Genomic DNA, 14,535 nt, shown 5'->3' with positions numbered 1-14,535 from the left:
ACTTAAGAGGAGCGCAGCTGTGAACTTGGTGTGTGCAGTTTCTGCCCTTGTGCTAAGTGCTCCAGCCCATTCATGCCACCACTGTAACAACAGAGTATTTACTCTTGGAAAATATTTGCAAATAAATTTGCAAGAGTATTTACTCTTGCAAAAACTGGGCTGTACACCAAATTATTTGCATTGTCTTCAGTGCCCATGTTGTTTTGAAATCTTTTATGTCAAACTCCAGGAGCTTTGCAATGCAGGAGGGAAGTGTTTGTTACCAACATGTTCCCTTCTTCATCTGAAGGTGTTTACTATCATGACTAAACTTACCTGAATGTTTTAGTTATTGACAGTTTGTAGACACTGAAGATAGACTGTGTAATTATTACATGTAATAGATGTGTAGATCAATTTTACAAATATCGTTCCTGGTATCTTTTAACACATCTGTTCCTTAAAGAAGTGCTTTATTGGAAATTTGGTTTGGATCAGCTGGAGACCTCTGGAACTACTCGGGTATAAAACTAGAAATACATTTTCCCTTCTGCATTATGCTGTCAATATTGGGTCTTGTTAGCATAGGAAGGGGTTGTTGTTGAAATGAACTTCATGAGGATCCAATCAAAGCAAAAAATAATACTGAAATATATCATACTAAATCCTGCAAGGTAAGCGTTCTGTCAGGAGGTAATCTGGAGCAATATTTCACCTGGAACAAAAAAAAGAATGAGGTGGGGAAGAATCCAAAAACAAGTTTCTGTTTTCTGGATGTTGTAGTATGTTTGTTTGTTTGTTTTCAGTTGTTAAATAAATGTATCATCAGGTTGAAGAAGTCCCTGTTTTATAGGGAAAAAAAAAAAAAAAAAAAGAATGAATGTTTGTTTTCTGGGATATGTCTTTCAGTATGCCTATATTCTCCCTCAAAAGAGGCCCCACGTGGTAAATTTGCCCTCTTCAGCCAAGCTCACTTTGCCAGTAAGCCTTTCAGCACCAAGCTGTACTGCTTGTGTTCAGACAGCAAAGGGTGAATCACTGTCTTAATTAAGGTCAGTATATTACATCGTTGCTATTCTTCCAGCTATTCTAGGCTGATGAATAAAGAGTGGAAAATGGGGCACAGACTTTTTTTCCATTGAACTTTGGTGACTGTCCAGTTTACAGGTAGGTCCTAAACATTCTCACTGATAGTGTGCTTTGATTGAAATTCACAGTTCCATCCAAGGTTTTCCTCAAAAGACTGAATAAGTTGAATGCAGAAGACAAAGTCAGTTGGAACACCCCATTTGCTCAGCTCATCATTGGGAATAAAGAGGAAGGTGGGCCATTGGTTACAATGGAAGTGTTCTTTTTTTTAGCATAGATCTTTGTAGTTTTGGTGTCCCTTAATGGTTTTGTTTAAGTCTAAAATACATTGGTGGAAATAAATCATACCAATTTCTCCAACAGTAGCTGGAACTGTAGTTGAAAGCTGGTGCTGGGAGCTGAAGAGGAAAAAATGGGCATGGAAGAGAAATGGAAGTGGGTTCTACATAACTACAGCGTTTTCTCCCATTAATTTCTATGTGTTTCATTGCAGGCCTCAAGGCAAAGAATTTTCTATTTGGGCTGCAGGAGGGTGTGTTGAAGTGTTGGAAGAGGCAGGATGAGAGAGCTGCTATGTTGCTTAGGTAGTTGTTCTTAGAAAAGCATCGTTGGCAAACCAGCACAATAATTTTGCAAAAGAGAAAAAGCAACTTGCCCAGGAAACAGAATTTTGCTGACAAGGTGTTAAGAAAAGAAATATCTGCTTTTATTTAACTCTGTTCTCTAGAGAGATTTAGCATTTTGCTATGTAGCTCTTTCATACCAAGCTAACTTTTAAAGTATAGACAGTTTCTCAGCCAACGTACTTTTTAAAGGTGCAATACTGCTCCATTTTCAGAAGGTGTTTGAATCTTGTTTGACATATATTAAATCTGTTATTGTTTCTGTCTTACAATGAGGATCTGGACTTCAAGGTCTGTAAAAATAGAGATGACATGGTTGAAGCTTACAGGAGTCAGCAACGGACAGTCATTAATGATAGGTCATTTACCCAAAGTATCAGAAGAGATATCTCACATGGATTCATTTATACCTCTAGTAGATTGATCTCCACGCTCATCTCTCCATGCCCAAGGCATGGCCAGTCAGCAGCTCCAAGGAGGGTATGCTGTTCATGCTGGTGCTCCAACTGGATCATTGGCAACAGTTTTTAAGACACATGATGACAGTGCTAAAATAGTGTTACAATGCTATTATGAAAAGTCTTCTCCACAGTGGATCTGGTTGCAAAGGAGTGCTTGGATTCAGTTTGTTGGTGTGGCTTTTCAGTAATTATGGAAGAAGAGGGAAGGGAAGAGGGAGAATAGAGGTGAGGCTTTGGCCATCTCTTCAGGATGGTCTGTTGCCATTTGGAGACTGTCCTACGGATGTCTCTCTCTAAAAACCAGGAGAGGGGGGGAAAGCATTTTTGTATTCAGGCTCCTATCAACATAGGAGCACTTGTAGTTATCCCCCATCAAGACACATTAAGTAAGGATGCCACACAAGATTATGAAAGTGCTGTATTTTATGACCTCAATGCAAAACCTCTATTAGTTTCAACCTGTTTCTGGTAACGTGTCTAATACTAAATTATCTCTTTTATGTGGTTTGTGTATTACATGCTAACCTCAGATTGCTTTCATGTGTTCCACTTTGAGGAGTTCAAGAGTTTTGCAGGAAGAGCAGTAAAATGTGTTTTTGACAATCTCTTTAGTTTCTAGTCCAAGCTGAGTTTCTAATGACAGTTTGAGCAGCAATGATTACTTGGAACAGCAGGCGTAAGCAGCTTGTGTGCTGCTGACATGTGTGAGTGCATGTGCATAGGAGGCGACTACTAGGGAAAACCTATTTGGGAAGAGCTGGTACAGCTCTGGTCAAAGGCTGGAACAGCACAATGATGAGCAGATCAGGATGGACTACGAAACAGCATTACAGAGGCCTTGTTATCTCTGGTTTTTGAGATAGTGTCAGTACCAGCATGATAGTGGTCATGAAGACTGTGCTTTCCACAGTGCCATGTGCATTTCCTAATCTCTTTCATTTAAAACTGGGTCTTTTACACCACCTGAACTTACAGTAGTCTTCCATACGCTACGTGCGTGAAGGATGAAGTGAGCAGTTACAAGGGGCTGGATTAACACACAACATGAAGCAGGAGCAGGGAGACTGAGCCATGGCAGGGTAACATGGTGATTGCAGCAGAGCCAGGGTGAGGAGCAGAGGCATGCCAGCATGCCAGGGCCACGTGCCGGGGATGCCTATCCCAGACTGCTTATGGCCAATGGCTGTCAGTATGATGGATGCCATAGCGTGCGTTGGCAGACAACATGTTCTCTATGGCCTGCCTCCCTCTGCCATGCAGGAAACAGGGATCCTAGGGGCAAGGCACTGGGAAGCCCCGAACATCCCTGTTTGCAGCACCTGCTTTGTTCATCCATGCCATGGGCCCTCCCCAGAGGAAGAGGTGGGACCACTCCTGCCTCTTCCTGAGCAGGATGATCTCAGCATGAGTCACTTGCAGCACGGTATGGACCCTGTTACTGGCACTGGAAACAGTGCCCAACTAGCAGCTGCATGGTTCAGCACATCTCTGACGCAGCTAGGGCAGGGCACCTTCCTAACTGAAGCATTCAAGGGCAAGGCTTGAGTGTGCTATAATTTTGCATGTAGTTCTTGCTGGAGAACAGGATGCAGTGAGCAGAAGAGGGTGGGGTTGGTGAAAATCTGTTTCTCTCATTCTTGGTGGCCGCTGCGTGTCTGCACAGTGTGCTCTTCTGGGGCTATAAGGAAAGCTGCAGGAGCTGTGAGCTCTTTCCTAGCGGTGTTAGCTGTAACTCAAAGAGAAATCTTGGTTCACTGGTGTCTCAGTAGGGTCTGAGTGGCTGAGGATTATTGCTGAAATCTCCAGTCGAGTGCCAGCCATTTTACTGTGAGAAGCTGCCTTGCTTTTGCTTGAGTCGTCTTCTCAATATCTCATGAGATTCTCAAATATCTCCTACACCAACACCTTCTTTTCCTCACAGAGGTCTACTCTTCCTTTGAGTCCCTGGAAAACACTACCCCAAAGCCATTTGCTTGGGCTGAGTGACATGCTGAGCAGTTAATGAACCAGCACAGCTGTGTTAAAGCATCTCAGCAATGAATACAGGCTAAAATAGAAGCCACAAGCGGGGAACATGCAAACCCTTCCTGTGCCAGAGATGAAATCCAGAGAATGCTGGGCTGGATTGCTGGCTTTTCACGCCTCTCGCTAATTAAATCCTAGTCTGTAGTCCACTTGTCCACTCCATCTGAGCTGGTGGCTTCTTAACAGCTTTGTAGGTGCATTTCCACTGGGGCATCTTCCAGAAACAACAGAAACTCACACACACCACCTTTAAGCCAGAGACATGTAATTAGGTTGTTTTTCGGAAGGTTGGTTTGCTACAGGCAAATAGCCCATCACTAAGTTTGAACGGCCAGCTTGTCCAGTTTTTAACCTCACAAAGATTTTGTTACAGTTAATCCTTTACTGATGGTCCCTGCATCCTGTTCCAAGTAACTTAAATGATACAGCTTAAGTCTATTTAAAAGGATGGGTGGAGTACTTGTCCCATTCATTCCAGTGAAGAAACAAACCCCGGCTAGCCAAAAGGCTTCAAGTAAGATTGGGTGATACTCAGAACACGAAGATTTTTGGTTTGTATAACAATCCAAGTGTGGTGAGTGGAAGAAAGTTGTCTAGTTTTTAATCAACTCAACATTTGTGCAGAGCTGCATGTAGAAGTGGAATCAGTATTTACTATGTAGCCAATTCTCATAATTTTATCATGAATTTTGCAATGTTATGCTTTTGGAAAAAAAGAATAACCCACTATTATGTAAGAAATCTAATTTTCATTTAAAAGAAAGAAAGAAAAAAAAGTGTTTCTAGCCCTTGCACTTATGTAGAGTGTGACCTAAGTACACCCCAAAGTAAAAATGAACAACAAAAACCCTCCCCCAAACGTTATGGTTTCTGAGTCAAGCCCTGTACACTCATGTTCCATTTTTCATTTGATTTTTTTTGTTGTTGGCATTTCTGCAGTTATAAGTCAATGGGTGCCCTGAAGGAAAGATTTGGTCTTCTTTGCCTGAGCTTGCCCTGCAAAAGGCTATCGGTAAGAAATATTACCCAAGTGACTGTGGCATAAGTAATGGCATTCCTTACCTAAAGATCACCCAAAATATCATTTTCTGTTTGTATTGAGAAGAAAGGGAAGGAAGGTGCAAATGATTTTTGTTTCTGCTCTTTATGTCAGGTACAGCTCACCTGTTCATGAAGTACCAGATAGACCCATCGGAATCAGAGCAATCTCTAGTTCCTGAGCTCTGCTTCAGTTTTGCTGGTGAAGCTCAAGTCTGAGGCTGTGCTCTGACCAATCTCTCCTTCCTTTACTGTAAAGACACGGTGAAATGGTAATCCCTTTCTGAAGGAGGAAACAGGATGTTCCTCTCCCTTGGCCTGGCAGCACTGGCCAGCTGTGCACAGCTGCACACCAGCCCAGAAGCAGAAAGTTCAAGTTCACCCTTCCTAAGCAAGGATCTATGCCTTGGGCTCAAGCCAAGCTGGCAACCACCAACAGAGAGAAGCAGCACAAAGCATAGCAGACCCTGCATATAGGACCCACGTTTGCACCATTGCCATTGCTCCACCACTGAGCTAGAGAGGCTTTCATGCACACAAAACTTAAGGTAAGCCTGGGTACTCCCTGCTTCAGTGCCCACAGTAGGTGAGCCTCACTTGTGATCCTGTGAGCAAAGAACGAGTTTTCTCTTTTAGTACTCCTTATTTTTGTGTGTGTGCCTTCAAATATAGGCAGTAGAGTGTGGGAGGATTTGGAAATACAGAAGATCTGTGCTTTTTAACTAAGTGCCATGCATTTTAGGCTTCCCTGTAAAATATAATGATAGATTTCTTCAATAATAATTACAGTGGGAAAAATCTTCATCCAAGTTGCATAAGACTAACTTTATCCAGGCCTTATGGTTTTATAAGAACTTAATTGTAGACAATCTAAGAAAGACCACAAGCTTTTGTTTAGTGATAAGAAGGGTCAAAAAATTTAAAGGAAACTCAAACCAAAAATCCCTCTCTGAAGGCTGTTTTCATCCACCACAGTGCACTGGTGATTTTCACTGGGATCAGTGTGTGGTTCTCTTATCTTGTGGTGGGAAGATAGGTCCCTGGGGAAAACAGTAAGCTGCCTGAGCTTTTGAGTCGAGTGATGGAAAGCATGGTGTGTGATTTTCAGAATCTCTGACCATAATCCATCTCTAAATGTTCCCTTAGTTCTGAGCAGTTTGAATTCCCTTAATTGCATGATGGATTTACAGTTGAACATTTCAGATATAATTGCCCCTATTATTGAAAACAAAGGAGACACGTGCCAGTCTGAAACAGCAAAGATATAGCCTCAAGGAAAGGGATTAGTTCATCTTTGTTTCTTCCCCTCACACATGCACATGCAGATATTTCTGCACAAATCCCTGTCTACCTACTTGTCAGTGTATTCATTGTCCCTTGATTTCCAGGACTGTATTTTGGGCATGTCTTTGGAAAGGCTTCTAATCGTTGAAAAGTTCTTCACTTAAATTCATCATCATCATCATCACCGAATGAGTGACAGGGATTTAAACCTTAATATTGTGTGGTAAGTGTAAAAAACTATATGTTTTTTTAACAGTGTTTCTCAAATGTTGAAAACTGTAGTCCTAGAGGGCATCAGACATGACCACATGTGCATTTGGTAAAATGGTACCTCGTTCATAGATAGTGGAGTTTTAATGTGAATGTCCATTGCATGAGGCAGTAAATCTCATTCATTAGATCCTCCCTTTGAAGTCCTTGTTGTGTTGGGACAACTTGTCTACAGGATCTTCCAGACCTCACTTGTTCACTCTCTAGAGATATCTCCAGAATTACTGTTGGGCCTTTCTGCTCAATAAGTTGTCTGCAAATGGAAGCAAGACCAGACTCCAAATTTATGTTTGCATTTAGATATTTGAATGAAAATGATTCAGTCTACCATTATTCAGTCCCAAGCTATTTCAGCCCACTCCCAAAAGACAAACATGATGATTGTGGACCTTTGCTGCATATAGCTATGACTAGGATTAGACCCTGAGCAATGAAAATAAACAAACTATATATAAAGGAGAGATATTGATGTCTTATGCTGTGTTAGATACAGATTTGAGGCTTTCATAACTTCTGTAGGTGAGCAGTGCTGGTACTACTGAGTGGTATTGTGAAAGAGAACAGTGAGGTGTGTTTGTATCTGTGTATGAATGTATGTAATAGAAATGTTATTGGCTTTTGAGATTGACACTGGAGACTTAGGCACATTATAGCAAGGTGGTGTCAGTGCTCATATCAGCCTTATTCATCTCTATGAGCCTGATGCCAGGAATAAAAGGTTGTGATGCTGTTCAGTGGCACACAGGCAGCTACCTGACTGTCCTGTTGTGTACACACTGGTGGAAGTTGCCCTGGAGACCACGCAGCAGCGAGGGCGGTATGCATGTTTGCATCCAGATGCTGGAGTTGCTTGGAGAAGCCCATCCATCAGGTGGGTTAACTGGGAGCTTCATCAGCGCTGCTTGGCTCCTGGCTGTCTCTGTAGAGCTCCAAGAGGGGAGCAGCAGAGTTACTGAAACGCTAGGAGCCAGAGAGGGTTGAGGTTTGGGCACTGTTTTCCCTGTGCAGCCCACAGCTGACTGTGCAAGTCAGCCAGCAGTGAGGCTGCTAGTTCTCCACGGGGGCTGAGACCTCCCTTCCCTTTTTGTAGCGTGCTGCCCTACAGATGGGTGGTGTCAGAGGGGATTCATCCCCCCCAGATGTGGACATGGCACACCTGCATTGTCTAGACACCCCTTCTAACAAGCAGAGGGCATGAGATGTGTCTAAGGACTGAGTCACCTTAAGCTGACAGCCCAAACAAGCCTTGCTAATCCCCCCTAAAACTGCCTAGTTTTCTCCATCAGCAATGTTGTGAGCCCAGAGTGGGAGATATCTGCACTGCAAGGTAGACTGGGCCCTGTCCCTCTACTGGTGTTAAATGTGGCTGTGTAAGCATTAACACATGAGAAAGTTGCTTTGTTCTGTCCTTCTCAGCTTAGAGTTTGCTGCTGTCTATGTGGATGAGAAAGGAACAGCAAGCCATTAGCCATTGACCCATCTTCTATTTTTATACGTCCCTCTTTGCCTTATAATGAACTTACCAGTGTGGCCGGGGGACACCTAGGAGGTGCAACCAGCCAGGTGCAGTACTGGGCAGGAAAGCACTTTCCTTTTTCTAGGATGTCAAACTCAGTATACAGAGGGCTGCCATCCATTACACACACAGTCCCCAAATCTCTTGGTATCTCCTTTGCCTAGGCATGAAACCGTGCCACAGCTTGTGTTGGGGTACGTTGGGTCCCATGGCAAAGAAAAGCCCACAGCACCAGGCTTCTGTCACAGAAGGGGATTTTTAAGTGATGTATAAGCATGTGGCCAGGGGACTGCTAGACGTTCTCCTGCACTATGCTGTTTCCCAATGACAGAGGCTCTACCAGCAGTGGAGTATAAACCAAGGGGTGGGTGCAGGAAGGCATCAAGGTTGAGGAGCTGGCTTTAGTGAGTATGGATGCGTACAGCTGAAACTCATGATGTTAAACAGACCCTCTTCTGGGCTGCTTTTCAGTCTGACTGTGTTGTGCTTTTTCCGACCATCAGGTTTTTATAAAACATAAGCCTCAGGGGCAGAGCTGTTCTTCCTTTGACACTTGTAACTCATTCTTACAAGTTTACATGTGTTGTTGTTGGGAGCAACTGGCTGTAAATAATGCTTTTGGTCAAGGCTCTTACAATGTGTAACTGAACCTCAAAGCATCTCTGAGTTGTCCATACCATGACTACCATTGATCCTTATACACAAATAGGGGAAGGCAAATTCCCTCCCAGAAAGCTGCACACCTAGATGTAGACAAATGAAGAAAGCCTTGAGCAGACTGAAAGGGAATGCTCCCTTAACTGAGAAAATGTGCTTAGGAAAAGGAGGTGTTTATCTTGTGGCCCTTGTTTCAGGTTAGAGTTGAGAAAGCATCTTCCTCTTAGACACACAGGGTTCCTGTAAGTGGCAGAGCAAAAAATATTGCAGGGAAAGAACCCAACCCTGGAATTCCAAAAATACCAGCTTCTTTCAAAGTAAGATTTATATGCAAGAAGACAATCTCTCTTACAGAGTTTTTCCTGCTGTTCAGAGTCTACTCACTGGAAACAAGCAGCCAATTTAAAAAGATATTGGAAGAACAGCTTGGACACAGAGAAAGGAATGACCTGGAGTCTTAAAAAACAGACAAGCTTTTCAGTAGCTCGGCATTTGGAACAAGAAGCTAAAAGTCACATAAGGCCAGTAAAGTGTAGGGCATTCTGGTTACCTAAAAAATAACCATCCTTGGCTCCTCTCATTAGTATCTCTGCTCAGGGATCAAGTTAACTGTTTTGTGGGGAGGCTGGATGCAGTTGTGCAGCTGTGGTGGTGAGTTTTCTTCCATGTGTAAAGGGTCGGGATGAGCGAGTGGTTAGGTTATTTGAGGGCTGGTGTTCCTGAGCCCTCTTTGTCTGGGATCCAAGACGGGCCTTCCTGTTGAGAAACACTGGCCTACTTCTTCAGTGCAAGACAAACAACATACCAGCTCCTGCTCTAGCAAGAACAGTGGACATAGTTAACTATTTCCATTAATGCTGCAACTGTGTAGTTGCTCCTGGAGGTACCTCAGCAGAAGTAGCACAGCTCTTCTTTCCGCCCCACCACCCCTCATTCTTTGGTTGTATTAAGCCAGTCATGACCTTTGCAAAATTTTAGGAGATCTACTTTTTTGCAAGAAAAGTGTTTGGTTTTGCTATCAGACTGGTTCCCGGGGACTCAATATGCCCTGGTCAGAACTGAGAATGCCCATTACGGAAGCTGTGCATATTCAGGGTGGAAATAATGTGCACCACCAGCTATATTTAAGCATGCAACTTCATCTGCAGGATGAGTAGAAAGTATGTGGGATTGCTTAACAGCATTTCCTTAAAAATGAAATGAAAACAAATAGAGGCTCATGTCTGAAGCCCCATGCTTCCCTTAAAACAAACAAGCCCAGATAAAAGATCTTTCTTTGGAACAGAATAGAGGCATGGCCTGTATGTCGTGCCATACAGCATCATAGTAATGCATGGAAATTACACAGCTGGTGTATTGGTAAGGGTCTGAGCTGTGCTCTGAGAAGCATTTTCTCTTCTGTGTCCCTTAGAAGGTAGCAAACGAGGAAGGAGATGTAGAAGATGTTATATGTGTGAAACTGTTACATTTTGGCCATGTATTGGGCTGCTTTTTGCAATGCTGTCCAAGTTGTCATGGGACTGCTTAAGGAGCCCTAAAATCCTACAGCATGGGCTACTGGAATCGCTCTCCCTCTGTTCTTTCACATGTGCCCCACGCAGAGACAAAAGCAGATGGAGCTTTGGATTGTCTTATGGTGTTTGAATTGGACGTTACCTTATCTTCTGCCCTTTATTCACTTATACTTGTTACAGTTTGAAAGAGTCAACAAACTGCCCGTACAAAAACATGTGTGCACATAAAACCTGTATATTCTATCGATGAGTGCATAGCCTATTACATATGCATTTAATAATTGTATCACATGTCTAGTTTTCTGTGTATGAAAAGCATAGAGGTACCTATCAACAGAATTAAGTATATACTAAAAAGCTATGATGTGGTAGGAGGGCTCTTAGCAGGAGGTATGTGGGAAGAACTCTTTGTTATGATTGCACCCAACCTGACTAGCCCAAGTGTGATGTACCCAAGCTGAAGAAACCTTTATACCACACAGTATTTTTCAGTTAATTATATATATTTGTACGTCTGGGTGTGTGTGTGTGGACAAGTGAGATCATCCATTCCTGTGAGACTTTTTTCATCCTCTCCAGAAGATTTTTCCTCTCCCTAGCTCCTTTCCAGAAGCTCAACAACAACAATAGAGCCAAGAGCCTTCCCCCTCATCTGGTGTCTGCAGTCTGGTGTCTGCACGGAGGGCTGGGCTTTGGGGTGTGGGCTCTGTGTTCCCCAGCAATGTTGACTCTGAGAACTGGTCCAGCTCAAGTCTGGTGCATTTCCAGGCTCAGATACAGGATGTTTTCAGGACAGCCTGGCTGTGGGCCAGGTTCTGGCCAGAACCAGGAAAACAGGAACCAGGAAACAAATGTGTTTTTTTGTTCTTTTGTTGCTTTTTTTTTTTCCTTCTTTGAATGTGCTTGAATAGCAGAGAACCGTGATGAAGAATAGCTCTAGGTTTTAGGCTGTCTGGCACCCCTTAAGTGGTGTAGACTCAAGGGTCTATCTTAATACAAACAGATTTATTTTATAGTTATATTTGAAAAATGTCCATCTTAATAATTGTTTATGAGTTTTGGGGTTAGTTTTGGCTGCTTTTTTTAGAGGTGAGTTGATTTGATTTTTTTTATATTTTTTATTTTTGGGGGGGTTTTTTACATTATTATTTTGAAAATTACTTCCTTTTTTATTTCTTTCCCGTATTTTCTTGGATCAGAAGGTTCACCAAGATGCCAAACTGTGGCTGGCTACAGCTTCAGCACAGCTCGTAACAATGCAGGCCATGACATGCCAATGTGATGGAGCGTGGTATGTACAGTTCAGGAAAGATGTGACAGATTAACATTGCTGATAATGGCTGCCACTCCGGATATTCTACTAAAATCCCCTTCTTCTAAGTTGTTTAACTCTTGAGACACTGTTACTGTGAGTACCTAAAGAAAACAGATGCCTTCAGTCAACAAGACAGCAGGCTTGTAGATGTTTGGAGTATTTTGTACTCTACTGGAATGATGTTTCATCACTGTAGAGCTGGGCAAGAGCAGAAATGCAGGCTACTCTTAACTAGTGAATGAAGAATATTTTCTGCTTAATTTCTATGTAATTTCAGGTGATGTGCTGACTGGGATCTGCAACCTGCTCCCTGTGTCCACATGGGGTATGAGGAATGCCAAGCAGTGCCCACTGTGGTACGTTCCCCTTCTGCGTAAGGTGTGATGGCTCCAAAGCACATCCTACCTCCCTTGGTCTGAAAGATGTTGCTATGAGGGGGGCACTGGAATGCTAGGAAGGAAAGCAATCAATGTGGGGAAAAAACAATTTTTCTACCTTTTCCAGTTTGTCTTCTCTTTCCACCTAGGAAGCACTGAGTGATGTGCAATGCCTGCAAAACTTTTGGGGCATAAATCAGGCTTTACAAAGGCATTCTAGTTCTGCTTGAGTTTTTTTCAGGATGTAAGCAGATTATATTTGTAGTTCTGTCTTGGGTCTGGAACGTTGCTCATGAGGCAGTGAGATTCCTATAGCCTTGATCTGCAGGCCAGCCCAACAGGGAAGTAGACAAACACGGGTTATAGGGTCATCAGCCCTCGATCTGTAACAAAAGGGTGCGTGGAATGACTAGGTGTCATTGCTGGGTCTAATTCCAAAGGAAGCTGCAGTCTGATCTGATGAAGTCCTAACTGTGAGAGGGGCAGTGAAAGTTGATGGCTGTACTCACTGGGCTCATGGCTGCCTTTGTAATTTCTTTCTTTCACTCCTCCAAGGTTGCATACGTCTGTCTGGGCAGAAGAGGGGTGTGTAAAGAAGATGGTCTGAACTTCAGGATTGCCCACCTGCTCCTGGGGGTTTGTCTGGAGGACTCAGATCCTTCCTCCCACTCACCTGTGCAGTAACTGGGTTCTCTTGGTGAAGATCCACTCCCTTTTTCACAACAGGATGTATGAACAGTTTGCAAAATTTGGAGAAGAAAAATGGCTGCAGCTCCCTTCATTGAACTAACTAGTGGGAGGAAGGAAAGAAAAGCCCTGCAGTTAATTGAATTAACGAATTGAAAAGGAAAATCTCCAGGACACCCCTTGTGACTGGGGTTAGAAAGGCTGTGATTTTTCCACCCAGCACTGGACAGGCTCCAGGCAAGCTCCAGGATGAATTCTTAATCTGGGATAGGAACTTTGTTGTCCTGGCTTTAAATGGTTTATCAGGAACACATTCCACAACAAACTACATCCAGAAATTCTGGTCTTTTTTAAAGTCATAAGCAGAACTCGGTGAATTTTGCTTGGCAGGACCCAGAGATGGAAAAGAAAGGGCAGATCAGCAGAAGCAGGCTCAATTCTCAAAGCACTGTGTTTTTCCACAGAAGAGAGGAGAGAGCAGAACTGTTGGTAGTCATTTTTCCCTACTTCTCCAACAGAGCCAGCGGTACTGAGGAGCTGCAGCCCTGATTATTACTTGCAAGCATTTATTAATGTGTGTATTCATATAATGAAGTAGAATCTCTATACCAGGTTGTAGCCCTTCCCATTAAGCTTCTTGACTGTGCCTATTTCTCTTGCATTGACTCCTTCACGTAGTCCATCAATTCTTACATCTGTGCTAGAGAGCAAAGTTACTCAAAGTTCGGCTACTGCTCGATTTACCGTGCTTTATCTGTTCTGCAGTACCCAGCTGTATTCGTGCTCTCAGCCAGCAGCCCTTCAAGGGCAGCCTGTGCCATGTTCAGCAGAGGGCTCAGCTGCCTGCCCTGGTCCCGGGACAACAGCCTTCCAATGGGAACTTACCTTAATGTAAGTAGCGTGCTCTGAAATTACACCCTTGCTTACCTTGCGGTAACTTGCTCGTGTAGTCATGGCCTTAAGGTTTTTCTTTCGTATCCATGGCCACAACATCTAAGCATTTTATGGTACAGCATACACTAAACATTAATTTCAAATTATTGAGACTATTTTCATGACTCAACAACTTTCTAATGACTGTGTACCTTATTAAACTCTCGCAGCCCTTTAATAAGAAAGTTTTCCCTCATCCCTTGGCATTTAAACACTGTATAACTGAAATGAAATGCATAGCTGAAGTATTTTTTTTTTAGGACACTCGATTTACAGTGAGCCCAAAGCAGCAAAGGACTCTTTGAAAATCTCTAGAGTGGACACTCCCAGAGCTGTCTGTATACACTTCGAATTAATTATTCCCTTCATGGAAATTGTACAAGATGTCCCCTTGCTTCTTTCTGACTGCCTTCCTGCCCTTTTCTGATAATCCCTCTCTATCCTCTGGGCTCTCTCTGGTCCTAAACTTAACATATAAAGCTATTTTTATCTAGGGGTTAGGGTGTGAATAAATTCAGAGAATGTCTCTCAACATGACTTTATGTCTGTAAGCCCTCCTTTAACTTGATTAGAAATGCTCAGACTTTCTTGCGAGCTGCCTTTGAGCATCCTCTGGTGAAGTAGCTGCCATTGGAAGAATTTCTTCTCCCATCGGTTGCAGGAGGCAGGGATCAGCCAGGAGCAATAGAGAGGCTTAGAGGTAGACCCAAGACTCAGGAGGTTTCTGATCCTCACTGCTGCATATGATGACCTTGGACACATCTCCT

General features: G+C 43.1%; 1 protein-coding gene across 7 annotated transcripts in view; it reads left to right on the top strand.

The window, feature by feature from the left end:
- The window catches only part of LOC101751159, a 48,145-nt gene extending 33,840 nt beyond the window's left edge, over positions 1-14,305 (top strand). For 2 of the 7 annotated variants that reach the window (XR_006930908.1, XR_006930909.1), the window contains 6 exons: positions 5,117-5,189; positions 5,331-5,763; positions 6,604-6,722; positions 12,049-12,127; positions 12,704-13,726; positions 14,029-14,305. Coding sequence is in view for 1 of the 7 variants with exons in the window: in XM_040706166.1 (XP_040562100.1) it covers positions 7,463-7,640; positions 12,049-12,127; positions 13,601-13,726; positions 14,029-14,047 (402 nt within the window). In the remaining 6 variants the exon portion in view is untranslated. The other 5 variants (XR_006930910.1, XR_006930907.1, XR_006930911.1 and 2 more) reach the window with 5 other exon arrangements.
- Positions 14,306-14,535: the final 230 nt, after the last annotated feature.

The sequence above is a fragment of the Gallus gallus genome, chromosome 9 (genome assembly GCF_016699485.2).
Source record: "Gallus gallus isolate bGalGal1 chromosome 9, bGalGal1.mat.broiler.GRCg7b, whole genome shotgun sequence".
Taxonomy (NCBI): domain Eukaryota; kingdom Metazoa; phylum Chordata; class Aves; order Galliformes; family Phasianidae; genus Gallus; species Gallus gallus.
Note: the sequence above shows the minus strand (reverse complement) of the source record. Positions and strands in the feature narration are given on the sequence as shown.